The following is a 26,369-nucleotide window of genomic DNA, read 5'->3' as shown; positions in this document are numbered from 1 at the left end:
TGGGGTGCAGGGCATGTCCAGGTAGGGCAGGGTGATCCTGAAGGCCATTTGCTGAGACCCAGAGAGAAGATTGTTCAGATAGTGGATGGAGATGCGATGGCAGAGTGGGCAGCGTGCCAGCGCAGGGCTGGTTTTGGTTGTTGCTGGTCCCCTGGCTCCTTGTGGCACCTGGGACGAAGTGGAGCTCAGTGATGACAGCTGAACACATGAATCCTGCTGAGTGCCCGCTGAGGCAGTGGCATGTGCGTGGGGAGTCCCAGGTCCTGCATCAGAATCCTTACATAGGATCCAAACCTCTGTGTATTTAAAGGGAAAATTTGAGTATATGGAGTCAGGCTCCCTGGGTTGCTGACAGTACCCAGCAGAAAGGCCAGAGGGTCAGGAAGGAAGGAGCTCTGTAGCCTTTTAGTGAATCCTGAGGCCGAGCCTTCCTGCTTTGAGGAGCAAAGCAGACACCAGAAACCTGTGAGGTGGATCCGAGACTTGAAATAATGTAGATGCGGGGCTCACCACTCGGATGTCTGCAGACAGACCCAAGGGCAGCAGGAGTCAGATACACGGGGACTCCACGCGCCTTGCTTCGGCCACTGTCCCTTTCCTTATCACCTGAGTTCCCCCCTTACTTAAAACAGACAAGACAGGGTGGCTTGGAGCAGGGAGGCCTCCGCTGTGCTGGTCTGGGTAGTGCCCACCCTGCCCTTAGTGGCAGGCAAGGCTGTTTGGTATCCTAAGAAGTGGAGCGGGAGGGGCACTGTGTGCTTTTTACCCAGATTCCCGCAGTGGTTCTGTCTTAGAAAACTGTAACACAGCATCCCATCCCAGAACAGCTACAGAGTGACCGCTGACCACCCGTAGGTCCTGCCTGCTGCCCTCACAGCACACCCACTTCTCTGACCACCAGTCTGCCCTCCATTCTTAGCATTTGCTCATTTTAAGAACATTGCATAATGGATTCACACAGTCTGTAACCCTTAGGGATTGACTTTTTTTTCACTCAGCGTAGAATTTATTTTGAAGGATATGAGAGGATGGGATTCGTAATTTCAAAACTACTGAAAGGTGTAGAATATTATCTCAGATAACTCTCACCCACCACATTTAGTGTTTCTTGTTAAGCTGTTTGACTCTTTAGGAAAGAAGCCTCACTCTAATGGAAATCTGAGCTCCCGGTCTTTCCCGCTCTGTCCCCAGGGGCGTTCGTGTGCGTTCATTGCACACCTGGGCTCATAAACCATGTGCATTCCTGGGCAGGCGTGTAGGCGTCCGCATTGGTGCTGCAGGTCCTCCCACTTGCATCGCCGGGCAGCGCTCTCCAGGCTGCTGCAGGCAGATGGGTTCAGTTTGTTTACTGCTGCGGGACTGCATTTTAGGGGCACATGGCTGTTTGTCCATGGGTGGTTTTCCAGGTCACTGATGGTTTCTCATCTCACGGCGGGTTCTGTGTGTCCAGCAATGTGCTCACGTGAGGGATGTTTCCGGTAACCCCACCTTTACAGACAGGCTGCCCCCACAGTAACCATGCTGCACGGGCGCCAGCTTCAGGGTATGGGAGGGCCCGGTGTTCTGTGTCTCCGTCAGTCTAGTGAGTGACATGATGTCTTATTTTAACTTGCATTTTTTAGGGAATGTTTTGAATGTATGAATTAATGGAAGATTATTACATTGTCTTCCCTTTAAGGACAAATGTTGAAATGCATCCCTCAACCTAGATTTTGAAGGTGTGTGTTAATTTGAGCACAGGCAGCCTTCACTGTGTCCTGGGTCGTTTTCTTTTGTATTTGTGTGTTTTCCTTTGAGGCACAGTGTCTTCCTGTGATGAGACTCAGACCGTACTGGCTGCTGGGCCGGGGTAGGGGGTATATGTATGTGCGTGCGCTTTGTTCTGTTCCCTTAGGCACACTTACTCGTTTGAAGAGATGTCTGGCGTGTTTCTCCTTCCAGATTTTAGGTTTCAGGGCTGCATTGGGCATTCCTGAGCACCGGGGCAGACTCTGGATGCTCTGTGTTTTGCCCGTCTGTCTGGTGTGATAGGGGCGCTGTAGTCAGTCTGATCTTAACAGAGCTCCACCATGTCTGGTGTGATTAGGGGCGCTGTGAGGAGCCTGTAGTCTGGTCTTCACAGAGCTCTCCGCCATCGCAGGGACTCCCTTTCCCCGCTGGCCTTTAGCACACAGTCTCCTGTGTGTCTCAGTGTTCTGAATATCCCTCACTGCTTTGAAATCATGACTCTTAGTTCATCTCTTAAATAAACAGTTTAAATTGGATTACAATTTAATTACAATTTATTGAAATTAAATTATAATTTAATTACAAGAATCTGAAGCTTTGTAAACGATTCAGGTTTATGTATTTTGAAATCATCTTTAGGGAATTTCCTGGTGGTTCAGTGGTTAGTACTTGGCACTTCACTGCCAGGCTGTGGGGTTCAGTCTCTAGTCTGTGGATTAAAGTCCCGCAAGCTGGGCAGCTAAAAATAAAAGTCACCTCCCTTCATGTACTTCCCACTTTAGGGGTTGAGTGGACAGTGGCATTTGAGTTAACCTCACTTGGATCACTCTTTTCCTGCTCTCCAGGAAGAATACAGAAATTCCATGCCTGCGTCCAGTTTTCAGCAACAGAAGCTTCGTGTCTGTGAGGTCTGTTCGGCCTACCTTGGCCTCCATGACAATGACCGTCGTCTTGCAGACCACTTCGGGGGCAAGTTACACTTGGGATTCATTCAGATCCGTGAGAAGCTCGATCAGTTAAGGGTATGTTAATGTGCTGTGTTTCTGAAGAAGCCTGCGAAATCGTGATCGTCTTCATGTCTCTGCTTGTAGCAAACCTTGTGTTCTTTTTTTGTTGGTGGAGGTATCAGGCCTTGGTTTTATACTTTAGCTTTACAGTGAGCTACTCGGGTGTCATTGTTGTGTTCCCTGAGATCTCAGAATCCAGCAGGGCCTGGGATGTTTGTTTAGTCTACTACCCCTTGTTTACAGAGAGCAATGGCAGAATTCATCCCAGGTACAGAGAACTCGTGCACCCCTCTGGAAACACCTCTTTGGAGGTGAGAGAGAGCCAGTAGCCTGTGGTTTTTCTCTTCGGGCGAGGGTGGACCTGTGGAATGTGGTCAGGCTAGAAGCATAAGAAGGTGACGGGACTTTTTCTGGTGGCCCTGCCCCACGGCTGGATGCCTCTGTCCCCTCCTCGGGGCTCCTTGTTTTCCTGGGTTAGATTACAGCATTCAGCGTCCTGCATATGGAATGCTGAGAAGGAAAGTTAAGCAACTTTGGGATAAGCTGAATTGTTTTCAGACTGATGAAACCTCCCTGGCTGTGTACTAGGATGCTGGGAAATATGCAGGCCTTTCTTCCAGAAGCCCGAAATCTGGAAGGACAGACATGTGGCCCCTAACTGTAGGCCACCTTGACAGTCAAGGCCTGGCCACGTGTGGCCCCAGGAATGGGCAGTGGGTGGCGGGCGCCCTTATGCCCAGGGAGGGTCCCTGGAGGTGGTGTGCGCTCAGACTGGAGAGGGAGCCGGTTGGCAGGCTCACCACTGGTCTTGAGCATCTCCTGTGCTTCCAGGGGAATTCTGAAAAGTGATACTTTCTGTCACATGGTTTTAAGTTGGAAATTTTTTTATAAGTTTATGGTATAAAGTATAAGCATATATTCCATGTAGCTAATATAGTATAAATAACAATTTGGTGACAGCTACCATCTTCATAAAAAATCTACTCCTTATATTCCTATTTTCCTTTAAATTGTCATTCCATTCCATAACACCCCAGAATTTTGCCCTAATGTTTCTTATACCTGAAAGTCTTTTTTTTTTTTTTTACATCAGCATACATTGAAACTTTTTTTGCTGAAATCTTCAGAACTTAAGTATTCACTTATCTAAAAGTCGTATTTTGTCATTGTGGTTATGAGCAGTATATAGTTGATAGAACAATACAGCCAAGTTGCAGATTTCAATAAATAGCTATTACACTATCAGCAGAAAAGGTTGCTTGGAAGTGCACCTCTTAACTATGAGGAGAGTAGGAGCTCTGTGCCCAGTTTGGAGAGGGCTTCACTCAGTGGTCCCGGCGGTGTGCACACCTGCAGGTTCTGGACCTAGATGGACGCGGCGGAGGGAGGCGGAGAAGAGTGAGGACTTGCCTGTGGGGGGACCTAATGTTTCAGGGAGTGGGGAGGGTTTGGGGAGGAGCTGATGCTAGCCCCAGCCCGGTTCTTGGACAGGGTGTGTGTGGAGACCGAGGTGCTGGGACAGCGTCCTTGTGTCCTGCTCCCAGTGTTGGATGTATGACGTCAGAGGGCAGAGCTAGAGGAGCTGCATAGGAGAGCCTGGGCCCAGATGCTTTGAGGTCACACGCAGACACACACACGCACCCCCAGCCGTGCCCTTTCTTCCTGGGGGCCTGGCTTTTGTCAGCGCTGATATTTTAGGTCATGCTGCACTCCCTCTTGGACATTGTCTTGTGGCTCTGGATACCTCCCCCTCCCCAGGGGGAGGTGAGGAGGCCTTCTCAGCAGCATGAGATGGTGTGAAAGGCTCCAAGTGGGTTTTGGGGTGCTCCAGTGGCAGGGTCTCCAGGCCATCTCCTGTGCTCCTCCCTCCCTCCATGTCCACTACAACCCATCCCCAGGACAGGCGGCAACAAGGCTGGGTAGCTTGGCTCCCCTAAGCAAGATGTGCTTGATCAAATACACATGTTCTCCTTCACATAAAGTTTGTGGAGTCTTCTTTGGGTAAAAACCTTAACTTTCTTGATTGATTTGAAGTCATATGATAAACTTTTTGTAACTTAGAAGTACAGCACCTGTTAGTAGTTTGTCACTGAATTCATAAAACAGTTTTTATTCCATGTATTTTCTGTTAAGAGGTTTTGTTAATAAAAAGAATTGTGTTCCTGTTCCCTGAATTTCCCTAAGGTTCTTAAATCGCCAGTACTGAGGTCATGTAAACGTTCTTTGTTCAGCACTGTTCACACCCTAGTGTGTATGTGCCTCTCTCATCTTCCCAGTTTTCCGTTTTATTTAGAAAACTGTGGCTGAGAAGCAGGAGAAGAGAAATCAGGATCGGCTGAGGAGGCGAGAGGAGAGAGAGCGGGAGGAGCGGCTGAGCAGAAGGTGAGCCTGAGGACAGCCCCCCATCCCAAGGACACCCCATGTACTTGGCAGTCTTGCTGTTGCCTGTGACACTTGAGGTCTGCCAGGTACCTGGTGGCCATGAAAAGGAGCAAAAAGATTCCTGCCCAGCGCAAGCCCTATGGCGGGATCCACCAGGGACGGGCTCGAGTGGGCCAAGGGCTGAGGCTCGTTGGGTGGGAACAAGGAGAACGTGAGTGGCTGGGAGGGTCCAGGCCCAGGAGGGGCCAGGGACGAGCTGTGTGCTCTGGGGGCAGAGCTGATAGCATCTGCTAGCGGACGGTGTGAGCTGTGCAGAGCGGGAGTGGAGCTGGCCTGGAGTGGCCGCTGATGGTGACAGAGGAGGGGAGCCTGGGAGCGGAGTTTTGGGAGGGGAGGTGGTTCTGACCGTGTTAGGGCTGGGAAGCCTGAGAGCAGCCAGGTAGGGGTGGTGGGTCTGGTCAGAGTTCAGGGCAGTGTCTGGAGCCCAGAGTAGCCAGGCTCTATGTTGGGCACACAGACGCCTGGAGGGATTCCTTTGTGAACAACTTGCTAACTTTTGTTTTTCATTATTTTAATTATGTAACATGTTGATTATAAAGAGACTGGAACAGTATAAAAATATTAAGTACAGACACGAGGGTCTTTTCACACAGGTGACCGCCGTCGCGGGGTGGGCTCTGTGCGCGGGTCCTTGGCCCCCGCAGCGGGCGTGCTCTTGGCCGCACAGCACCATTCTGCGACGTTGTCATCACCTGTCTCCATCCTCCCGCCTTTGCCCACCCTCGTTTTCCTACCTCTAGCACCACCAGTCTGCTCTATGTATCTGTAAGTTTGGCTCTCTTCTATTCCACATAAACTGAACTCATACAGCATTTATCTTTTCCTGACTGACTTATTTTACTTAACGTAGTGCTCTCAAGGTCCATCTGTGTTGTTGCAAATGGCAGAATTCCTTCTTTTTTTAACTGAATAACATGCCACTGTATATATACAACTACATCATGTTTATCGGTCTGTCTATCATCGGACACTTAGATTTTCCTGTGTCTGAGCTATTGTAAATAATGCAGTGACCACGGAGTTGTAAGTATCTTCAAAATAGTGATTTAATTTCCATCAAGTGAAAAGGCAGAGGAAACAGAGATCAAATTGCCAACATCCGCTGGATCATGGAAAAAGCAAGAGAGTTCCAGAAAAACATCTATTTCTGTTTTATTGACTATGCCAAAACCTTTGACTGTGTGGATCACAATAAACTGTGGAAAATTCTGAAAGAGATGGGAATACCAGACCACATGATCTGCCTCTTGAGAAATTTGTATGCAGGTCAGGAAGCAACAATTAGAACTGGACATGGAACAACAGACTGGTTCCAAATAGGAAAAGGAGTTCGTCAAGGCTGTATATTGTCACCCTGTTTATTTAACTTATACTCAGAGTACATCATGAGAAACGCTGGACTGGAAGAAACACAAGCTGGAATCAAGATTGCCGGGAGAAGTATCAATAACCTCAGATATGCAGATGACACCACCCTTATGGCAGAAAGTGAAGAGGAACTAAAAGCGCCTCTTGATGAAAGTGAAAGTGGAGAGTGAAAAAGTTGGCTTAAAGCTCAACATTCAGAAAACGAAGATCACGGCATCCGGTCTCATCACTTCATGGGAAACAGATGTGGAAACAGTGTCAGACTTTATTTTTCTGGGCTCCAGAATCACTGCAGATGATGACTGCAGCCATGAAATTAAAAGACGCTTGCTCCTTGGAAGGAAAGTTACGACCAACCTAGATAGCATATTCAAAAGCAGAGACATTACTTTGCCAACAAAGGTCCATCTAGTCAAGGCTGTGGTTTTTCCTGTGGTCATGTATGGATGTGAGAGTTGGATTGTGAAGAAGGCTGAGCGCCGAAGAATTGATGCTTTTGAACTGTGGTGTTGGAGAAGACTCTTGAGAGTCCCTTGGACTGCAAGGAGATCCAACCAGTCCATTCTGAAGGAGATCAGCCCTGGGATTTCTTTGGAAGGAATGATGCTAAAGCTGAAACTCCAGTACTTTGGCCACCTCAAGCGAAGAGTTGACTCAATGGAAAAGACTCTGATGCTGGGAGGGATTGAGGGCAAGAGGAGAAGGGGACGACAGAGGATGAGATGGCTGGATGGCATCAGTGACTCAATGGCTGTGAGTCTGAGTGAACTCCAGGAGTTGGTGATGGACAGGGAGGCCTGGCGTGCTGCGATTCATGGGGTCGCAAAGAGTCGGACATGACTGAGCGACTGATCTGATCTGATCTGATCAAAATAGTGATTTAATTTCCATCAAGTGAATATCCAGAATTGGAATTGCTGGATCATATTGTAATTTTAATTTTTGTTCCATTTTAATTTTTGAGATGCCTCTATCCTGTTTTTCATGATGGCTGCACCAGTTTACATTCCCACCCCCAGTACTTGGCTTTTCTCCACATCCTCACCAGCACCTGTGTTTCTTGTCATTTGGTGATAGCACTCTGACAGATGTGTACTGACAGCCCATCATGGTTTGTTTTGTGTTTCCTTGATGGATAAAGTTGTGGAGCAATTTTTCATGTGCCTGTTGGCCTTTGTATGTCTTCTTTGGCAAAATGTTTGTTCAGGTCCTCTGCCCATTTTTTAATCTTTTTTTTTCCCCCTTCCATTTAGAGTTGTGTGAGTTCTTTTCATATTTTGGATAAATGCCTCTTGGCAGTTTCTTGATTTGTAGATACTTTCTCCCATTCAGTTGCTTTTTCATTTCGCGGATGGTTACCTTCATTGTGCAGAAGCTTTTTAGTCTGATGTAGTCCCACTTGTTGACCTTTGTTAACTTTGCTTTTTAATTTTAATTTTTGGTGACTTATTATAAAACTTTTTTTGAATGAGTGCGAGCACGATCATCCTTGAATGTATTTGAGTATATATAAAGTTCCTTAGAATTCCTGGGAGAGAGGAATTTAATATATAAATACTGGTAGGTGTTAAGGAAATTACTTTCCTGGAGTTTTTATCAAATCACCCTCCAGCCACATGGTGTGTGAGCAGCATCTTTTGTCACTTCCTCCTTCACAGGTTGAAAATCGCTGCTTAGAACAGGATGTGAGAAGTTCACTCTTGTTGTCAAGTGTATTTCTTTTTTTTTTTAATATTAATTTGGCTGCATCGGATCTTAATTGAGGCATGTAGCGAACAACAGACTGGTTCCAAATAGGAAAAGGAGTACGTCATGGCTGTATATTGTCACCCTGCTTATTTAACTTATATGCAGAGTACAATATGAGAAATGCTGGGCTGGAGGAAGCACAAGCTGGAATCAAGATTGCCAGGAGAAATATCAATAACCTCAGATATGCAGATGACACCACCCTTACGGCAGAAAGTGAAGAACTAAAGAGCCTCTTGATGAAAGTGAAAGAGGAGAGTGAAAAGGTTGGCTTAAAGCTCAACATTCAGAAAACGAAGATCATGGCATCTGGTCCCATCACTTCATGGCAAATAGATGGGGAAACAGTGGCTGACTTAATTTTTTGGGGCTCCAGAATCACTGCAGATGGTAATTGCAGCCATGAAATTAAAAGACGCTTACTCCTTGGAAGGAAAGTTATAACCAACCTATATATATGTCCACCTATATATATGACAGTATATTGAAAAGCAGAGACATTACTTTGCTAACAGAGGTCCGTCTAGTCAAGGCTATGGTTTTTCCAGTGGTCGTGTATGGATGTGAGAGTTGGACTGTGGAGAAAGCTATGCACCGAAGAATTGATGCTTTTGAACTGTGGTGTTGGAGAAGACTCTTGAGAGTCCCTTGGACTGCAAGGAGATCCAACCAGTCCATCCTAAAGGAGATCAGTCCTGAGTGTTCATTGGAAGAACTGATGTTGAAGCTGAAACTCCTGGTACTTTGGCCACCTGATGCAAAGAGCTGACTCATTTTAAAAGTCCCTGATGCTAGGAAAGATTGAGGGCAGGAGGAGAAGGGGACGACAGAGGATGAGATGGCTGGACGGCATCACCGACTCAATGGACGTGGGTTTGGGTGGACTCCGGGAGTTGGTGATGGACGGGGAGACCTGGCGTGCTGCGGTTCATGGGGTCACAAAGAGTCAGACACGACTGAGCGACTGAACTGAATTGAACTGAGGGTCTTCCTCTTACCATGTGGAATCTTTCTGTAGGGCCACGGGCTCCAGAGCGCGTAGACTCAGTAGTTGTGGCACACGATCTTAGTTTCCCCATGGCGTATGGGATCTTAGTTCCCTGACCAGGGATTGAACTCATGTCCTCTGCGTTGCAGGGTGGATTCTCAACCACTGGACCACCAGGGAAGGTCCCTCGAGTGCATTTCTTAGATTGCTGATTGTGTACTGTTTCCTGGGAAAGTGAGCCTGTGTTTGGAGCTTGGGTGTCCTGCCCAGCCCTGCACTGTGACTATCTGTGTAGCTGGGTTGGTGTCCACTGTGAAGTTTGCAGAACCACTGGTTCAGCTCAGTGCAGCGTGGACCCCTGGGTGCTGATCTCTTCCTTCTCCCTCCAACAGGTGGGGGGCCCGGGGCGGGCCTCATAGCAGGTCCTGTGGGAAGTTGACCCTCGTCACCATGTGGACGTGGGGCACCTCCCCTCAGCTGTAAGGAATTGGGCTGTTTTTAGGAAATTGCTCATCTTTTTTTCCATTTTAGGTCTGGATCAAGAACAAGAGATCGCAGGAGGTAGGTTTTCTATTGATACATTCTCAGTAAGATGTCCTTTTTCATGTGCTTTTTTCTTGATACTTAGCCTTTATAACTTGGCATTTGTTGTCTGGGGTCAGGGTTGGTCGCGAAGGGCACAGAGCGTGGGTTAGAAGGAGAGCCCTGATTGGGGCTCCGTGCAGCATGGGGTGGGTGTCCACTGTCAGTGAGAGGGATGATCAGAACGTTCCTGGCATGTTTCCAGAAGCATCGGTGGGGAGGGTCTGGCAGTTATTCATGACCAGGGTGCCGTTGAGGGGAGGGTTGTGAACCCGGGTTACAAGTCTGGGAGGAGAGAGCAGAGACAGCAGTAAGGTGTCAGCACAGCCTCTGTTGCAGGTCGCGCTCCCGGGACCGACGTCGCAGGCGATCGAGGTCAACTTCCAGAGAGCGGCGGAAGTCGTCCCGCTCCCGGTCCCGAGACAGACACCGGCGCCACCGAAGCCGCTCCCGGAGCCACAGCCGTGGCCATCGACGGGCATCCAGGGACCGGAGCTCGAAATACAAGTAACTACTCTGCTCCTTTAGTATCTGCAGCAGGAGGTGAGCCCTGCTCAGTGCGCCAGGGCCTGGGGTCTGTCACCCAGGGACTGAGCGTTGAGGCCTTGAGGGTCCTGACGGGGCCCAGGGCTCTGGGAGTCCACCTGCTGGGGGCAGCAGGTGGCTTCATGGCTGGACAGTTGAGAGCTGCAGAGGTGTCACGTGTAGGCGTGGCCATGCTTGGGCTACACATGCACCGCCACTTGGTACACACAGCCCTAGTAGGCTGCTCACCTCGGTTGTGGTGATTTAAAAAAAACACACACACCACTAATGATCATGTTTGGAGACGCCCACCATTCGCTTTGGTAATACTTTTTCTCCATTGTGTTTTTACATAATGGATCAACTCGTGCTATATTTTCCTTTGCACTGTTTACATTTTAGTGAAAGCTGTTCCTGTTACTAGAACCCTTTGGAAATGCCACTCTGTGTTGGCGGCCCTGCCCTCCCTGTGCGGTGCCTGCTGGGCCCTCCCAGCTGTGTGGGTCTTCCCTTTCCTCGCACGGACAGTCCAAGGTGTCAGTGCCTGGGGAGCACCCAGGAGGGAGGGCCAGCCCTCGATGAGCCTCTGGTTCCCTTTTCCCAGGTTCTCCCGAGAGCGGACTTCAAGGGAGGAGTCCTGGGAGCGCGGGCGGAGTGAGCGGGGGGCCACCGACTGGAGGCTTGAGAGTGCCAACGGGAAGGCCGCATCGCGGAGGTCGGAGGAGAAGGAGGCCGGCGAGATCTGAGCCCACGCCCAGGCACTGTAAATAGTCCGATCCACGTCTGACACGGCCTCACGTTACCCTTTCTATTTGCTGAATACAGCTAATCTTTTGTAGTTTAACATTTCTATTGTTTTGGAGCTAGCTGTGAGTTTCTAGAGGTGTACAGAGTTGCTCCTGTGTTCTGGGTTGTGTCGAGCGGGAATAAACAACCTGACAGACTGCCTCCTGGCTGCCGCGGTGCGTTCTCTGCTGTCCTGGCTGCGCTGGACTTGCCGAGCCTTCCACAGGGTGGGGGGCACGCCCAGGTCACCTGCACGTAGCCCAGAAATGTGACTCATCCTCGGGCTCCCCTCTGCCTTTTGGCGTTCTGCGCGCTGACGGAGCCAGAGGCACTCAGCCGTCTGCTCTCCCAGCCCCATGTGTCTTTCTGAGGTCCAAGCTTGTTCTCTTCCCCCATTTCTTTGGAGGACTGCTTGTCTGGTTTGTGGTCAGCAGCCTCCGCCCAGCACTGGAGCTCAAATAAGCTGCAGTTCCCCCTCTTGGAGTTAGTCAGAGCAAAGAAAGACCCACGGAAAGGTCGACATGATGGCCACAAGGTCCTCAGAGGAAGGCATGTTGACTTTGGGGTCAGTCGTGGTTCTGCTCACCCTTGGCAGGGCTGGTGGTATTATCCAGTCTCCCTCAGCTCTTCCGCTTGTATCTCGAGACTAAAGTGAGCTGTTTTGAAGATACAACTGGGAGCTCTTTCATTTTTTCACTTTTCAGGGGGAGGATGACTGTGGCGTGCTCAGTCGTGTCTGACTCTTTGTAACCCTATGGACTGTAGCGGCCAGGCTCCTCTGTCCATGGGATTCTCCAGGCAAGACTACTGAAATGGATTACCATTCCCTTCTCCAGGGGATCTTTCCGACCCAGGGATCGAACCTGTGTCTCTTAGGTCTCATGCATTGGCAGGCAGATTCTTTACCGTCTGAGCTACCAGGAAAGTTCATCAGGGGAGTGTGTGGTTTTATTTTTGGAGGTAGCTTCTGATGGCCACGTTGTGAAACACACACCCACACCCCTGTGCAGAGCACATGGACACTGGGTCTGGGTCGTGTGGCTGCCAGCCCCAGGGCGTGGTCGGTGGTCGTCTTCTAGGCTCCTCACTGCGGTTTGTTTCCCTCTGGAGGGATGTGGGTAGTGGGCTGCTCTGCTGCCCTCTGGCAGGGTCTCCCCCAGCCACCTGTGTCCACGGAAAAGAGGTCTGGCATCAGCGATGTTCCTCCGCCCAGGGGTGTTGCCCTGGCCTGCAGCCAGGCTGGGCCAGAGTGGCCACTGAGAGACCAGGTAGGTACCTGCGGGGGAGCAGGGGACGTGCCATCTTTGTGGGAAGTAGATAAAAGCCCTGGGAAAGCAGGGCGGAAAGCCCTAGGAGGGCAGAGGTGGGTGTGGGCGGGGGCAGGCAGAGAAGCCCAGGCTGTGCTGGTGGTTTCCTGACTCCACCCTGCAACCCGGCTCGTGACGGAGGGGTCTGGACTGAGTGGGCAGCCAGGGCAAAGACTGCCCAGCTCCTCAGGTCTCCATTCTTAACCTCCCAAGGGGGTGTTTGGGGGTCTGTTCTGTTTGTGTTGTGGTGACAGGGCACACATGCTTGCATTTCTGACGCACGGTTGCGTGGCACTCTGTCTGCTGCCATCCCTGGAGGCTGGTTTTGAAGAGGCAGCGGGTAGATGGCGTCCCTGACCTTATAGGAGCCTGGAGGTCCCAGTGAGAAAGCAGATGGGCTGGGGTCAAAGATGCCTGGGGGGAGGCTTCTGCTCCCCCCACAGCTGGGTGCTTGCTCGTCAGTCCAGAGGCACCTGCCTGCCCCTGGCGTGCCCTGGCCTGACTGCAGGGGCTGCCTGGATCCCCCCAGCCCCTGAGCCTCGGCTCCTCAGCTGGCTCCACTCCACTGGGCGCAGGTGTACAGCGGGCTGCTCTGGAGGCCACAGCCCAGCCTGGGTGAGCGCGGCTCCAGGGGTGGCACCGGGAGGGTGCTGGGAGGAGGGCACCGCTCACCCGCACCCTCTCGTCCTTGTTAGAGTGCTGCTGTGGGGAAGCGCTGGCTTAGCAGGGATGCCGGGAGCGGGCGGTGATGGCAGTCCTCGGTGAGAGAGGGGTTGGCCGAGCCCATAGGTGCAGATCTCCAGGGGCCTGTGGTCAGACCCAGGGCTGTGTGGTGCCCTTGGCCCCTTCAGTCCCCAAGTTCTCAGGGACTCCCCCAGCCCCAATCTTCCGCTCAGGAGCGGGGGTGAGGGGTGTGGCACGGAGGCCCCAGTCTGTCCATGGGGCAGGCGGGGGGCCTGTGGCTGGGGGCAGGGATGCTTTGGTTTCTGCCCCTCTCTTTGGGGGTCTCTAGCAAGGCCCAGGCCTGCAGTCTTGGGACCTGAGGGCTGGAGGGATGGTGTTGGCCCTGCAGCTCTGTGGGACTCCACGGCCTTAACGGCGGTCCAGACCCTTGCTGCGGCGTGTGGACACGGGCCATCTTCCCAGGGTGAGGGCTGTGCAGCAGGTGCGTGCACTCGGCTGGCCTGGGAACCAGGAGGGATTGATTTCCAGGGGTGGGGCCGGTGTCCAGCCATGGTTTGTGCATGTGGAGAAGGGGTTGTGCCTCGGAAGGGTCCCCTGCCTTAAACAGGGTGGTCCTGCTCTGGCGGCCGGGCTGAGCTGAGCAGTGCTGGGACTTCATCCCGTGCCCCTGTCACCCACAGGCCTTGTTGTAGCAGGTGGTGTGAGCCCCTCTAGGCTTCCTGTGGATCAGGGGAGGGATCCAAGAATGTAGGTTTCTTTTTCTGCAGGTAGGTTGGTTGGTTTTTTGATGGAGATAAACTTATCTCATAAAATTCAACATTTCAGCCGCTCGAAAGCGTACGGTCTAGTGGTCTTCAGTGTGCTTGCAGTGTCGTGTTTATCACTGTGGCATTGGGGCGTCTCGTCACCCCAGCCCCACACCCACCAGCAGGCATGCCCCTCGGCCCCAGCCTTTGACAGCCACTGGTCTGCTGTCTGTCTCTGGAATCGCAGAATGCGACTTGTGATCAACATCAGTTACTTCTGAGTGTGGTGTCAACAGGGTTCGTCCACCCCACCAACTCTAGCCTGTACCAGTACCAAGAATGTAGCTGTTTACCCGGGCTGCTGCTGGTCCGAAGCACCCTGACAGCTGGGCCACAAGCCCTCAGTGGCATCTCTGGGACAGCTTAGGGCAGGTCTCCTAGCTCTTGTCATTGGCACATACGATGCTGACACTTGTTTGGACCTAGGGGAAGAGGGCAGAGCCATCCTGGGCCTGATCGCGGCGCGGTGAGCGGCTTGCTCTATGTCCACTCCACAAGCCCTAAGCCAGGCCCTCAGGTAACCACCCACACCCCCAGCACAGGGTGGCATGTGATAGGGGTCAACACGAGGTCTGCCCCCAGGTGCCAGTGAACCCTGGCCTGAGGCGGCCCTCTGCTCCCACCCAGGGGCACTTGGGAGCCCGTGAGGGAAGCCTGGGGGTCCCTGCGTGTCCTGAGCCCCCACAGCGCTGGCGAGTGCCACCCTCTTGCGTCTGCTCTCCCCCTTCTCTGCCCTCCCCCGTGCCACCCCCAGCCTGCCTGCCTGACTTCCCTGCTGGTGCCCGTGGGCTCAGGGCTGCCCTCCTGAGGAGGTGGTGCTGTCCTCACAGTTCAAGAGAGAAGCTGCTAACTGCTGGCCAAGGGGACTTCCCCCACCTGGATCCTGGCCACCTTCTTTTTAAAATTCTTATTGAAATTAAATTGACAAATGTTATTTTAGTTTTATGTGTACGTTCTAATGACTTGATATATTTTGCAAAATGATTTTTTTCCTATGATAAGTTTTAAGCACTACTCAGCAACTTCAAGTATGCAGTACAGAATGGAGTTTAGTGTGATACATCAGAGGATGGGATGAATGGATGGTATCACTGATACAGTGGTCATGAGCTTGGGCAAATTTTCGGAAATGGTTAGGGACAGGGAGGCCTGGCATGCTGCAGTCCATGGGGTCACAAAGAGTTGGAGGCGACTGGGCAATTGAACAACAGCGTGATATGTTACAGTGCACTATTACATTGTCCTGGGCCTTCTGGGGCTGCTCCTGTCCCCTTTGGAACACCTGCCCAAGTGCAGCCACCTTGGGATCCAGGCCTTTCAGCCCCAGGCCAGGCCCCGCCTCTGAGCAGAAGAGAGCACAAAACACTGCAGACAGGACCTGCGGTACATCGCCGGCTCCTCGGTGCCCTCATCTGCCCCACAGTCCTTCCAGAGAGCTTTGCTGTCCTTGAAAATCACCACAGACAGCACGCATTAATTGTCCCACAGCTCCTGAGCATCAGGGCATCAGGTCAGATGCAGGTCCAGCACCAGTGAGCCTTGAGAATGTGCTGAGCGACATGCTGGACACGAGAGACCACAAGCTGTGTACATTTACATGGAAAGGCCAGGATCAGTAAAGCCATGGGGCTGGGCTGGGAGAGGTGTGGAGGGGGTGCCTGGTAGTAGACAAAGGGCTTCCTTTGGGGCTGTAAGAAAGTTCTGGAGCTGGCTAGAGGTGGTGATGGCACACTGTTGTGAATCAAATGAATGCCACTGAGCCGCACTCTTTACAGTGGTTGAACTGGTAAGTGTGTGTTACCTATATTTTGCATGAGTTAGTGTTAATCACTCAGTCATGTTTGACAGGCTCTGCGACCCCATGGGCATCTGTCTGATGTGACCCATCAGGCATCTGTCTGTGGAGTTCTCTATGAAAGAATACTGGAATGGTTTGCCATGCCCTTCTCCAGGGGATCTTCCCAACCCAGAGATCGACCTGGGTCGGCTACATTGCAGGCAGATTACCAGTGAACAACAGGGAAGCCCTGTATTTTACCACATTAAAAAAAGCTTCAGTGAGGGATGGATGGGGAATTTGGGATTAACAAATGCAAACTATTACATGTCTGTATAACTGACTCGCTTTGTTATATATCAGAAACTAATGCAACATTGTATAGCGACAATATGCCAATAAAATTTAAAAACAGCAACGAACAGCCACACAAGGGGAGGTGCCCACATGAGAACACCAGAAGGGAGCGCTGCAGGGTCCACTTTAGTCTCTGGATCCATTGATAATTCTTTTTACTGTATTTGCGCTTTTCATCTTTAAGCCTCAAGTCTGATCTTTATCCCTTCTTTGAGTCATTTAAGTCACACAGTCAATATTGGGTTGGCCAGAAAGTTAAACCAGAATGAACTTGACTGACCAACCCATGCACCACAGAGCAAGTGAGACTAGCTCCCTGACCAGGAGCTGAGCCTGTGCCCTGGGCAGTGGAAGTGTGGAGTCCTAACCATTGGGCCGCCAGGGAATTCCTCCTTTGTTTTGTTGATGCCATTTTTTGGGGTCTTTACATTTTTCCTTCCATTTTTGCCCAGCTCAGCCCTCCTCCCCGGGGTTGGGGGGTTGTGTTAGAATATTTTAACACCCTGTTTTCTACTCTGTCACCTTGGAAATCGTAACGCTATTTCTATCTTAAAAAAAAAAACGTCCCACAGCATTTATTGTCATCTGGTAATAACAAGGGTGAGCAGAACAATATGAATACATGTTTTAGAACTACATCTCTAACAAAGGACACCTAAAAACAACGGTATTGCCAAACAATTTCTCACTTCATCTGTCACTTCTAGTTGGAGACACTTTGGAGCAGAGTAATGTTATCTCCTTTTAGCATGATCCGACCCAGTTGTTTTCTTGACTTTGTTTTAGAATGAATGTCTTCTGCATCATCTAATACAAGGTTCATATATTCATCAAAACCAATGGTACAGCCCTCTGTCCACATATTCACCTGCTCATAAAGCCACACTTGAATCCGCGATCTATTTTGCAAGCATCTGAAGATGAGATTGATGGGCTGCACCTGCCCCTTCTGCACATTCCAGCCCTGGCCCTGGTACGCCATGCTGGAAGCTCACAAGCACCACACTGCTCTGCACTCTCAGAAAACCTATTTCTATCTTTTTAAATTTTCTTCACTGCATGTGGGCTCAGTTGTGGCACTCAAGTTTAGTTGCAGGCAGATTAACCACTGGACCACCAGATAAGTCCTGCTATGTGCCTTTTTATATTCTGTGGTTCCCTGCAGATGTTTCAAGCCAAGTTGCATTGAAGGTGGCATCTGCAGTGGCTGCTGGCTTTCATGCAGGTGCCTCGCCCTGTGTGCCTGGTGAGTTTGTCAGCCCTGGCACCTTGTGGCCTGTGAAGTACTTATTTCTCGGCGGGGGGTGGGGGGATTTGTTTGCATATCAGCATGTGATTTCATTTTATTAGGGAAGCATGTTTTCTTTTCTGCTGAATAGCCAGGGCCTTTTTTCTTTCTGTTTATTATTTCTTTTTACCAGTCCCTGTATTTGGAGAAAGGATAACCCAGTGGGATATCTTTAGGGCCCCAGGTTTATGGGAAAGTCACCTTTTGGGTATATCACCTTTTACTGGCCCTTTGAACTGTGAACCCGTAAGGAAAAAATTTCAGCTCAAGTTTGCTCATTTTGGAAAATACCTCAGAACCCAGGTGGTTTAGGTGCTGTGACATCTGAGTTCTCACCTTCACTTAGTTATCTGGTCTGAAGATTCCGAATCCACTTGCTGTTAGAGGGTGGAAAGGGTCTTATCCAGCATTCCTAATTGTCATAAATGAGGGTGTAGATCGGAAATGGCAGCTCAGAACAGGCAGAGCCATGGAGCGTGGTTGGGCCCAGAGACCTGAGGAAGGGCTGGGTTTATTTGGAGGAAAGAGTCCCCCCAGGAAATACCCGGGAAAAAATGGGCAAAATCTGGATCAACCTGAGGAAGAACGCTACCCTGGGAAGTGGGTGGCCTTCTAGCAGTGAGCAAGTGAGGCGGCCAAGGGTGCAAGGCGCTCATCTGCTGGCGAAACCCAGGAAAGCAATTTTGGCGATATTCTCAAAAAGCCAGAAATTACTTCTGAAGAAATCCTCCAAGGGCATGACAATGTTAGTGCGTAGGCTTTTAGCTACAAATACTCAGGGAAGGTTTTTTGCAAATTAGTTGTGAAAGTGGAAAACATAAGTGAAAAATCACACCTTTGCTGGGATTAGACCGAGTGCCTGCCTTCTCTGCCTCTGGCCCCGCCTAGGGGGAGCTGCTGCCATCTCATGTGTGTTAAGTTTCCTCTGATCATGTCAATGTGAAACTGAATATATTCTTATGAGAAATCTCTCCAAATGTGCCATCACCCCTCCCCACTGGGGTGTGAGTCACCCCTCTGGTCACTTAGTGGTCCTCTCTGGTACCAGGTGGACTGTCCTAGTACCGCAGCACTCGTGTTCACAGTGACCCTTATTTGAATAGTGGCCTCAGTGCCCAAGAGGAGTTAATGCACCAAAGACCTCAAGTGCTTCCTTTAAGTGAAAAAATGTTATAGTTAATAAGGAAAGAAAAAAACGTGCTGAGGTTGCTGAGATATACAGTAAGAACGAATCCTGTATCTGAAATTGTGAAGAAGGAAAAAGAAATTCATGTTGTTAATGTATGTCCGGAACCCACAGGAAGGCATGGGCAGTTGAGGTGCAGCAATTGGGAGTCGTTTCCTGAAGTTTCTGCGATGACCGTGATTGATTCCATGAGAAAAAATTTTTAAAGGAAGACGCTCTGAGTTCTGTCTGGTGTGTGGGATGGGGGCAGGGTTCGCTGCAGGGGCCGCCACCTCCGACCAGGTCCGGAGTCTGGCAAAGGCACCGTTGACCCCAAGCTTCCCGGTTGCTGAAAGTGCTCTGCGCGTTCAGTTCAGGAGGTGCAGTCCCGCTCCACCCCGGCAGGGGCGCCCGTCCCTAATTTCCTCGCAAGCTGTGCCGGGCGGTACTAACTAGGTGCATGTGAGGTGTCCGAAGGCTGCAGCGGGAAAGACGGTCCGGGCGGGGGCCCAGCCGACACCTCTAAGTGGCCACGCTCAAGGGCATGGTGCGTCGGGGCTTACCACGTGGGAGTGGAGAACCCCTGTCCAGACTTCCCGCCTCTCTTTGGGAAGGGCGTCCCACCCTCGTCAGGCCCCTAGAAGAGAACACGGGCACAGCCGGGACTGCGGACTTTACTCAAACACTGGAGACCCCCGCTACCACCCTCCCAATTTAGCCACTGCTGGGGGCCAGCGCCGAGATCACGTGGTTCAGAAACTTGACCAGCGAGGCGTGCATGTTGGGGCTGAAGTCTCCGGGGTAGTGCCGGGCGAGGGTCACCAGCAGGCAGTGGCACAGCAGCTGCAGACAGAATGGTTCCCACGCGGTGCACCACCCCTTGCCTGGTGAGAGCCCCCTACCCCGGCAATGGGCGTCGGCCCCACCCGCGAGCTCACCTTGAAAAAGACCGGGTCCACGCGCAGCTTGTGCGTGTGCAGCTCGCGCAGGTACGACAGGGTGCCCGGCAGGTCGTCCAGGTGGTTCACGGCCAAGCTCAGCGCGTCGGCCACCTTCTGGCCGTGGGCTGCGACCTGGGCGGAGCCGGGGCTCAAGTTTAGGTGGAGGAAATAGGTCTTGGAGGAAGGGAAGGCCACGAAGGTCCTGCGGGAGGAACGGCGAGTGAGGCGCGTCCTGATGGCGGGGCCTGGGGAGGAAGGGCTCCGGAATAGGACGGCGGGGGACGCATCCCCCGAGCGCGCTGAAGACAGGTGAGCCCTGAGGCGCCAGGACCTGTGCGCACCTCTCCAGGGCCTCCGTCGTGTAGATGCCGACGTTGGTCCCGAGCTTCCGCCACAACGCGAGCACTGCAGCGCGGTCCGCCGGCGCCAGCACCATGGTGGAGACCGGCCTGCCCCGCGCTCGGCGTCTCGGTGAAGCCTGGGCTGCGCCTGCGCCTCTCGGCCTGCTGGCCCCTTGGCCTCCAGGGGGCGCCGGGCCTCTGGTCGCAGAATCTGGCCAGGAGGGGTCTAGGAGCTCTCCACGGAGCGTCAGCTCTAACCTGGGGCCTTCCCAATCGCCCTGGACCCTGAAATCCCTATTTTTGGAAACTGATATTTAGTATGTGTCAATATTAGGTGGCCCTGAATTTTAGCATGGAGTTTGGCATTGAACGTCAGTCTGTTTTCTCATTTATGGAATATAAGGCAGGTAACAGTTTCTTCTTCCCAAGGTTGTTCCTGGTTCATAGCAGATGCCCTTTTCAGGACAATGAGCATTCAGAGTAGCTAGGATAGATCCTAGAAATAATAGCCAATACCTATAAAGCACTCATTCTGTGCCAGGCATCACTATACATCCTTTTTTAAAAAATGCATTGAAATTCACATAAAATTTACTGTCTTAGCCATTTGAGGTATACAATTCAGTGTCTTTAACTACATTCACACTATGTGTTACCATCACCACTAATTCCAGAACTTTCTCATCATCCCAAATAGAAATCTAGTTGGCGCTAATGGTAAAGAATCCACCTGCCAATGCAGGAGACTTAAGAGACATGAGTATTGGGAACACAAGGGTTCGATCGCTGGGTCAGGATGATCCCCTGAAGGAGGGCATGGCAACCCACTCCAGTATTCTTGCCAGGAAAATCCCATGGACAGAGGAGCCTGGAGGGCTGTGGTCCATAGGATCGCAAAGAGTTGGACACAACTGAAGCGACCTGGCACAGTACAGGATAGATCCTCCACATAATGGCTAATACCCATGTAGCACTCATTCTGTGCCAGGCATCACTATACATCCTTTAAAAAAAAATGCATTGAAATTGGCATAACATAAAATTTACTGTCTTAGCCATTTTCAGGTGTACAATCCAGTGACTTTAATCATATTCACTGTGTGATCATCACCACTATCTAATTCCAGAACTTTTCATCATCCCAAATAGAAACACTCTCCCCATCAGCAGTCAGTCCGTAACCCCTGCCCTCCAGCCTCTGGACATCACCAGTCTGCTCTTGGCCTCTGTGAATTTGCCTATTCTGGACATTTCATGTGAATAGAATCATGCAGTACGTGGTCTTTTGTGTTTGTAGCATGTATTTACACTTCATTGCTTGTTATGGCTGGATAACTTATTCCATTGTCTGTTTAGACCACGTTTTGTTTGTCCTCTCATCTCTCGATGTACATTTGGGTTGTTTCCACTTTTAGTCCAGGCTCTCATTTTGCCTAATAGTAAAATAAGGAAGACTGCCTCTTACAGAGAGCTCACATGCTAAAAGCAGGAAACCTGCCATCCATTTTCTGACGATGACTCTTGGGCCCAGGGAAGAAAGGACACTGCTCCCAGCTGAAAGCTTGGGGCTGGACCACTGCCTGCACTGGACACCTCAAGCCACAGGTGCTAGGGGCATTCTCCATGGGAAGAAAGCACCTCTGAGTGTAGGCACCCTGGCCTTGGCTCTCCTCTCCACAGCAGCGCCAGGGGGAGTCAGTGGGCCTCAGGGCAGTGCAGTGGATCCTAAGCTGGGTGCCCAAAATCAGGCTTTCAGACCCTCAATCGCCCGGTGGGTGTCCTGGAGGGGTGGGTGTACCAGGTGACAGAGGTTCCTCCAGGACCTGGCCTGGCTCTACAAGGGCACTACGCACCCCTACCTTCCTCTAAGCACTTGGTGGGGAGGGAGGCACCCAGAGGGCCTCTGTGTTCTCCCCACCACCCAGCTCCGGGAGCCCCCGGGAGAGCTCCGAGTCCTGGCTGGAGGTCCGCCAACAAATTGATCATTTGCGCAAAAATCTCCGTGATGAACATGCAAGGCTCTGGGATGAATTCAGGGAAGGGCCAATGTACTCAGAAATCACTCCAGGCTGAGGGTGAGGGCTGCCCAGAGAATCCCAGGCAGTGGCCGTGGGACAGGCTCCACCCCCACCCCTCCGTCCCATTTTCCCCTTCTCTCCCTCTGCCTGAGAGCTCCTTAGTCCGAGGCAATGAATGAGAACCACGCCCACCCCGGCCGGTTCGCGGACACAGAGACCCGAGGCTACAGACACTGCAGCCCACTCAGACTTTATTCAAAGATCAGGAGGTGAGAGTGCGCAGAGCGCAAGGGGGCTCCAGGCCAGGGTAGGGGTCGCCGAGGCTCCAGCTTAACGGTATTTGGAGGTCAGCACGGTGCTCACGTTGGCCAAGAACTTGTCCAGGGAGGCGTGGACCGCGGGGGTGAAATCACTGGGGAGGTGGGAGGCCAGGGTCACCAGCAGGGAGTGGCTCAGAAGCTGCCGAGAGAGGGGACGTCAGGGGGGCGGGGGCTGGGTGGGGGCGCCGCCGCATTCTCTGCCCCGCTAGCCCAGATCTGTCCCGGCCCTGCCCGCGAGCTCACCTTGAAGTTGACCGGGTCCACACGCAGCTTGTGAGCGTGCAGGTCACTCAGTTCAGACAGGGCACCGGGCAGGTCGTCCAGGTGTTCCACCGCTTTGGTCAGCGCGGCGGCCACCTTCGCGCCGTGGCCCTTGACCTGCGCGGAGCCGTGGCTCAGGTCGAAGTGGGGGAAGTAGGTCTTGGTGGTGGGGAAGCTCAGGAACATCCTGGGTGAAGAGGCGGGAAAGCCGGGCTTAGGCCGAGCGGCCCGGGACAAGGACACGCCCGGCGTGCGGCCCGGTCCCCTCGGGGCAAGTGCGGTGCTCACCTCTCCAGGGCCTCTGCGCCATACTCTGCAGCGTGGCCGCCAACCTTGCCCCAGGCGGCCTTGACATTGCCCTTGTCGGCGGCAGACAGCACCATGGTGGGTTCTCTCAGAGTCTGGGTCTGGACCAGAAGAGTGCGGGGCTGCGAGTGCGCGAGCTTTTATGCTCCCGGCGCCAGGGGCACGCCCGCCCGCGCTGCGCTCATTGGCTGGCACGCGGCATGCGCGGCCGGACCTGGACCGCAGAGGGCGCGCGGCGTCCGACCTGCGCCCGGCCGGGCGATGGGTGCTTCCCTCACCCACCCACGGAGACCTGGACTCTGACCCGGGGTTCTTGCTTCCACCGTCTGCTTCCCGCCCGCTGCGTCCACCTTCCCCGAAAGTGGTAGCCTCGCGCCAGGTGGCAGGGGCGGGATTGTGGAGCTGGGTGGATGCCCGCTCCTGCATCCTGTAAGAGTCCGTCAGCTGTCTTGAGAACGGAAGGGAGTAAGTCAGCCCGTGCTATCCACCCCGGACCTAGGCTTGGCACACTCTGGGCATTTTAAACTTGGGCAGTATCAGTGAATGAACGGGCGATTGAGTGCGCCTAGTCCATGCCAGAGGCAGCCAGTAACACACTTGGCTCACCGTTCACATGTAATCAGCGAATTCCTCCCCACCCCACCCCCACCCCAGTCCAAGCCTCCTGTTCCTCTTCAGCCTTGGCGCCAGATTCCTTTCTTTCCGCAGAGAGTTTTTGAGTGCAACTAAGTGGCAGTCTTGGAACGAACAGATACTGAGAGCGGGTTACAGAATTTGCATGGAGCTCTGGGTTCAAGTCTCTTCTCCCCGGGTGCTGGTTCCTGCAGCCCCGGCCCTTTTAAGGCAAGACTTGAGGAACGTTTCTCAGCCGAAGGCTTACATTCATAATATGGGAAGACCTCCAGCATAGATATAAGAAAAGACAAATGACTTACGAGAACAATTGACAAAGGATTTTACTGGAAAATTAACAGAAATATCGAAATAAGTGAGACAGAACTGAATGAATTGGCCAGAAAACAGGTAGAGGATACACAGATCAGTGAGAAGAGCAAGTTGAAGGAAAACATATGTAAGGTAGAATGATATTTTTGGGGGGGAAAAAAGGTACAGTTATAGACATAACTGCATCCCCTCAGCACAGAATAGAAGCCAGTGGGCTCAGTCCCAGACTTTGAAAATCAGCTGTTTCTGTGGGGGTTGGGGAGACAGGATGGAGGGACTCTCTCACTCTTTTGAATAACATAAAAAAAGGTGCACGTGTGTGTGAAAATGTTGTTGTTTAGTCACTCAGTCGTGTCCAACTCTTTTGTGACCCCATGAACTGTAGCCCGCCAGGGCCCTCTATCCATGGGATTTTCCTGCAAGAATACTGAAGTGGGTTGCCATTTCCTCCTCCAGGGGATACTCTCGACCCACGGATGGAACCTGGATCTCCTGCTTTGCAGGCAGATTTTTTTTTTTTTTTTTTAACCACTGAGCCGCTGGGGAAGTCCCCTGTGAAAACGTAGGTGGATTTTAATTTTTCATTTATTTTCTACATTTAAATAAAAGTGAATGGGGCTGCGGGATAGTGGAAGAGTACGTGGTGAGAGGGGAAGTAACTCCCCAGCTGTTCAGAGGTCCTTGCCCCAAAAGAACGTGATCATCAGTGGCCCCGCCACCCTCCTCACCTTTTATCCAACGCAGAGTTGCCCTGAAGACGAGGGTGGGGGGCTGGGCTGGAGGCGCTGATTGGGTCCTTAAGGGCTACAGGGTGGGTTGGGTGTTCGAGGTTCCAGAGTGGAGTCCAAGGGCCTTTCTGAAGGTTGCTCACAGGACCAAGGCAGAACTGCCAGGAGACCCCAGAAGCCCGGATGGATGTGGGGAGGGGGCTTAGAGGCCAGGGAACGCAGGGCTAGGGGCACAGTGAGCTTCGCAGACTCCAGGGACAAGGGAGTGAGGAGCCTGCTGAAGACGGCAGCGAGCTAGAGGCCCCTCTTCTCACTGACTGCCCCTCCCCCGCAACGCCGCAGAGAGTTCCTGTGACCCAGGACGGGTGCCTGGGCCGCGATCCCTGTTCCGATCCCCCTTGTCTCTGATAGGGAGGAAGTGGAATCTCCTGGAGGTTGTCCTGCCCCTACTTTTGCACAAGGAAGAGCCTATTTGTGTGGTTTGCTTTTGTTTTCATCTAACTATGTTTAAGGGGGATCAGAAAAATTTCAAAACAGGGTGGCCATTTCAGCACTCCCCACCTCAGAGAGAACCCTTGAAAGTCTTCCCAGGAGGGGAACTTGGTTCAGCAGATTCTGGGACCCTCAGCCTTAGCTCCCCGCCCTCCTCCACCCTCTCACTCTTAGGGACTGAGAACCACGCCCACCCCGGCCGGTTCGCGGACACAGAGACCCGAGGCTACAGACACTGCAGCCCACTCAGACTTTATTCAAAGATCAGGAGGTGAGAGTGCGCAGAGCGCAAGGGGGCTCCAGGCCAGGGTAGGGGTCGCCGAGGCTCCAGCTTAACGGTATTTGGAGGTCAGCACGGTGCTCACGTTGGCCAAGAACTTGTCCAGGGAGGCGTGGACCGCGGGGGTGAAATCACTGGGGAGGTGGGAGGCCAGGGTCACCAGCAGGGAGTGGCTCAGAAGCTGCCGAGAGAGGGGACGTCAGGGGGGCGGGGGCTGGGTGGGGGCGCCGCCGCATTCTCTGCCCCGCTAGCCCAGATCTGTCCCGGCCCTGCCCGCGAGCTCACCTTGAAGTTGACCGGGTCCACACGCAGCTTGTGAGCGTGCAGGTCACTCAGTTCAGACAGGGCACCGGGCAGGTCGTCCAGGTGTTCCACCGCTTTGGTCAGCGCGGCGGCCACCTTCGCGCCGTGGCCCTTGACCTGCGCGGAGCCGTGGCTCAGGTCGAAGTGGGGGAAGTAGGTCTTGGTGGTGGGGAAGCTCAGGAACATCCTGGGTGAAGAGGCGGGAAAGCCGGGCTTAGGCCGAGCGGCCCGGGACAAGGACGCGCCCGGCGTGCGGCCCGGTCCCCTCGGGGCAAGTGCGGTGCTCACCTCTCCAGGGCCTCTGCGCCATACTCTGCAGCGTGGCCGCCAACCTTGCCCCAGGCGGCCTTGACATTGCCCTTGTCGGCGGCAGACAGCACCATGGTGGGTTCTCTCAGAGTCTGGGTCTGGACCAGAAGAGTGCGGGGCTGCGAGTGCGCGAGCTTTTATGCTCCCGGCGCCAGGGGCACGCCCGCCCGCGCTGCGCTCATTGGCTGGCGCGAGGCCAGAAGGTGCTGGCCTGGAAAGATGGGTCTGGAGAGTGTGTGGGGTGTCGGGGTCCCAAGATGGCCCCTGCCCTGTCCCGCTTTGGCTGCAATGCAGCTATTTATGGTAACTTCTACCCTGGTTCTGTGGGCTGAACAGCTCACGCACTTTTCTGAGCCACCCAAACCCCCTGGAACCGAGTTTGTACCCACGCTGGGGTAGCATGGAGGTTTCCGTTTGCCAGTCTGGGAGAGGAACACAATCTTTTCCGAAGTGAAGCAAGCTGCTTTCGCACTAAAGGGCAGAGACCGAGGGGGGTTCTGCCCAGTCTGGGTGAGGGGTTAGTGTCCAGCATCCCCCTTCAAACTTGGTCACTGAGTGTCCAGCCC

At 52.6% G+C, this 26,369-nt stretch overlaps 4 protein-coding genes and 1 pseudogene across 6 annotated transcripts in view; 1 reads left to right on the top strand and 4 right to left on the bottom strand.

The window, feature by feature from the left end:
* The window catches only part of LUC7L (LUC7 like), a 32,373-nt gene extending 21,036 nt beyond the window's left edge, over positions 1–11,337 (top strand). The window contains exons 7-11 of one of the 2 annotated variants that reach the window (XM_010800792.4): positions 2,574–2,750; positions 5,029–5,117; positions 9,814–9,843; positions 10,204–10,371; positions 10,994–11,337. In XM_010800792.4, coding sequence (XP_010799094.2) covers positions 2,574–2,750; positions 5,029–5,117; positions 9,814–9,843; positions 10,204–10,371; positions 10,994–11,135 — 606 coding nt within the window. In that variant the 3' untranslated portion in view covers positions 11,136–11,337. 2 annotated transcript variants of the gene reach the window in all.
* A 5,318-nt stretch (positions 11,338–16,655) lies between these two features.
* Positions 16,656–19,980, bottom strand: HBQ1 (hemoglobin, theta 1). 2 transcript variants are annotated; one of them, XM_005200995.5, is made up of 3 exons: positions 19,842–19,980; positions 19,498–19,702; positions 16,656–19,196 (listed from the first exon to the last, which is right to left on the bottom strand). In XM_005200995.5, the coding sequence occupies exons 1-3, from the start codon at positions 19,934–19,936 to the stop codon at positions 19,119–19,121; spliced, it is 378 nt and encodes a 125-aa protein (XP_005201052.1). In that variant the 5' UTR covers positions 19,937–19,980; the 3' UTR covers positions 16,656–19,118. The 2 variants fall into 2 exon arrangements, with proteins under 2 accessions (XP_005201052.1, NP_001073802.1); NM_001080333.2 differs by lacking the exon at positions 16,656–19,196 and adding an exon at positions 19,218–19,402 and having other exon boundaries at positions 19,842–19,946.
* On the bottom strand, positions 16,810–17,088 carry LOC100294963 (small nuclear ribonucleoprotein polypeptide E pseudogene; annotated as a pseudogene).
* Positions 19,981–22,093: 2,113 nt separating the features above from the next.
* On the bottom strand, positions 22,094–22,862 carry HBA1 (hemoglobin, alpha 1). Its single transcript, XM_003585575.4, has 3 exons — positions 22,729–22,862; positions 22,423–22,627; positions 22,094–22,318 (listed from the first exon to the last, which is right to left on the bottom strand). Exons 1-3 carry the CDS (start codon positions 22,821–22,823, stop codon positions 22,190–22,192), a joined length of 429 nt encoding a protein of 142 aa, XP_003585623.1. The 5' UTR covers positions 22,824–22,862; the 3' UTR covers positions 22,094–22,189.
* A 2,285-nt stretch (positions 22,863–25,147) lies between these two features.
* On the bottom strand, positions 25,148–25,916 carry HBA (hemoglobin, alpha 2). Its single transcript, NM_001077422.3, has 3 exons — positions 25,783–25,916; positions 25,477–25,681; positions 25,148–25,372 (listed from the first exon to the last, which is right to left on the bottom strand). The coding sequence occupies exons 1-3, from the start codon at positions 25,875–25,877 to the stop codon at positions 25,244–25,246; spliced, it is 429 nt and encodes a 142-aa protein (NP_001070890.2). The 5' UTR covers positions 25,878–25,916; the 3' UTR covers positions 25,148–25,243.
* Between the last annotated feature and the right edge of the window lie 453 nt (positions 25,917–26,369).

Source organism: Bos taurus, chromosome 25 (assembly GCF_002263795.3).
Source record: "Bos taurus isolate L1 Dominette 01449 registration number 42190680 breed Hereford chromosome 25, ARS-UCD2.0, whole genome shotgun sequence".
Lineage (NCBI taxonomy): Eukaryota > Metazoa > Chordata > Mammalia > Artiodactyla > Bovidae > Bos > Bos taurus.
This window is presented reverse-complemented; position numbering and strand designations above follow the sequence as displayed.

Coding starts and splice junctions, on each gene's coding strand:
- HBQ1 (NM_001080333.2), bottom strand. CDS start 19,936: ATGGTGCTGGCGCCGGCGGACCGCGCTGCAGTGCTCGCGTTGTGGCGG. Junction 19,703..19,841: donor ACGACGGAGGCCCTGGAGAG/GTGCGCACAGGT, acceptor TTCCTCCCGCAG/GACCTTCGTGGCCTTCCCTT. Junction 19,403..19,497: donor TGGACCCGGTCTTTTTCAAG/GTGAGCTCGCGG, acceptor TTCTGTCTGCAG/CTGCTGTGCCACTGCCTGCT.
- HBA1 (XM_003585575.4), bottom strand. CDS start 22,823: ATGGTGCTGTCTGCCGCCGACAAGGGCAATGTCAAGGCCGCCTGGGGC. Junction 22,628..22,728: donor GGCGCAGAGGCCCTGGAGAG/GTGAGCACCGCA, acceptor CTCTTCACCCAG/GATGTTCCTGAGCTTCCCCA. Junction 22,319..22,422: donor TGGACCCGGTCAACTTCAAG/GTGAGCTCGCGG, acceptor CTCTCTCGGCAG/CTTCTGAGCCACTCCCTGCT.
- HBA (NM_001077422.3), bottom strand. CDS start 25,877: ATGGTGCTGTCTGCCGCCGACAAGGGCAATGTCAAGGCCGCCTGGGGC. Junction 25,682..25,782: donor GGCGCAGAGGCCCTGGAGAG/GTGAGCACCGCA, acceptor CTCTTCACCCAG/GATGTTCCTGAGCTTCCCCA. Junction 25,373..25,476: donor TGGACCCGGTCAACTTCAAG/GTGAGCTCGCGG, acceptor CTCTCTCGGCAG/CTTCTGAGCCACTCCCTGCT.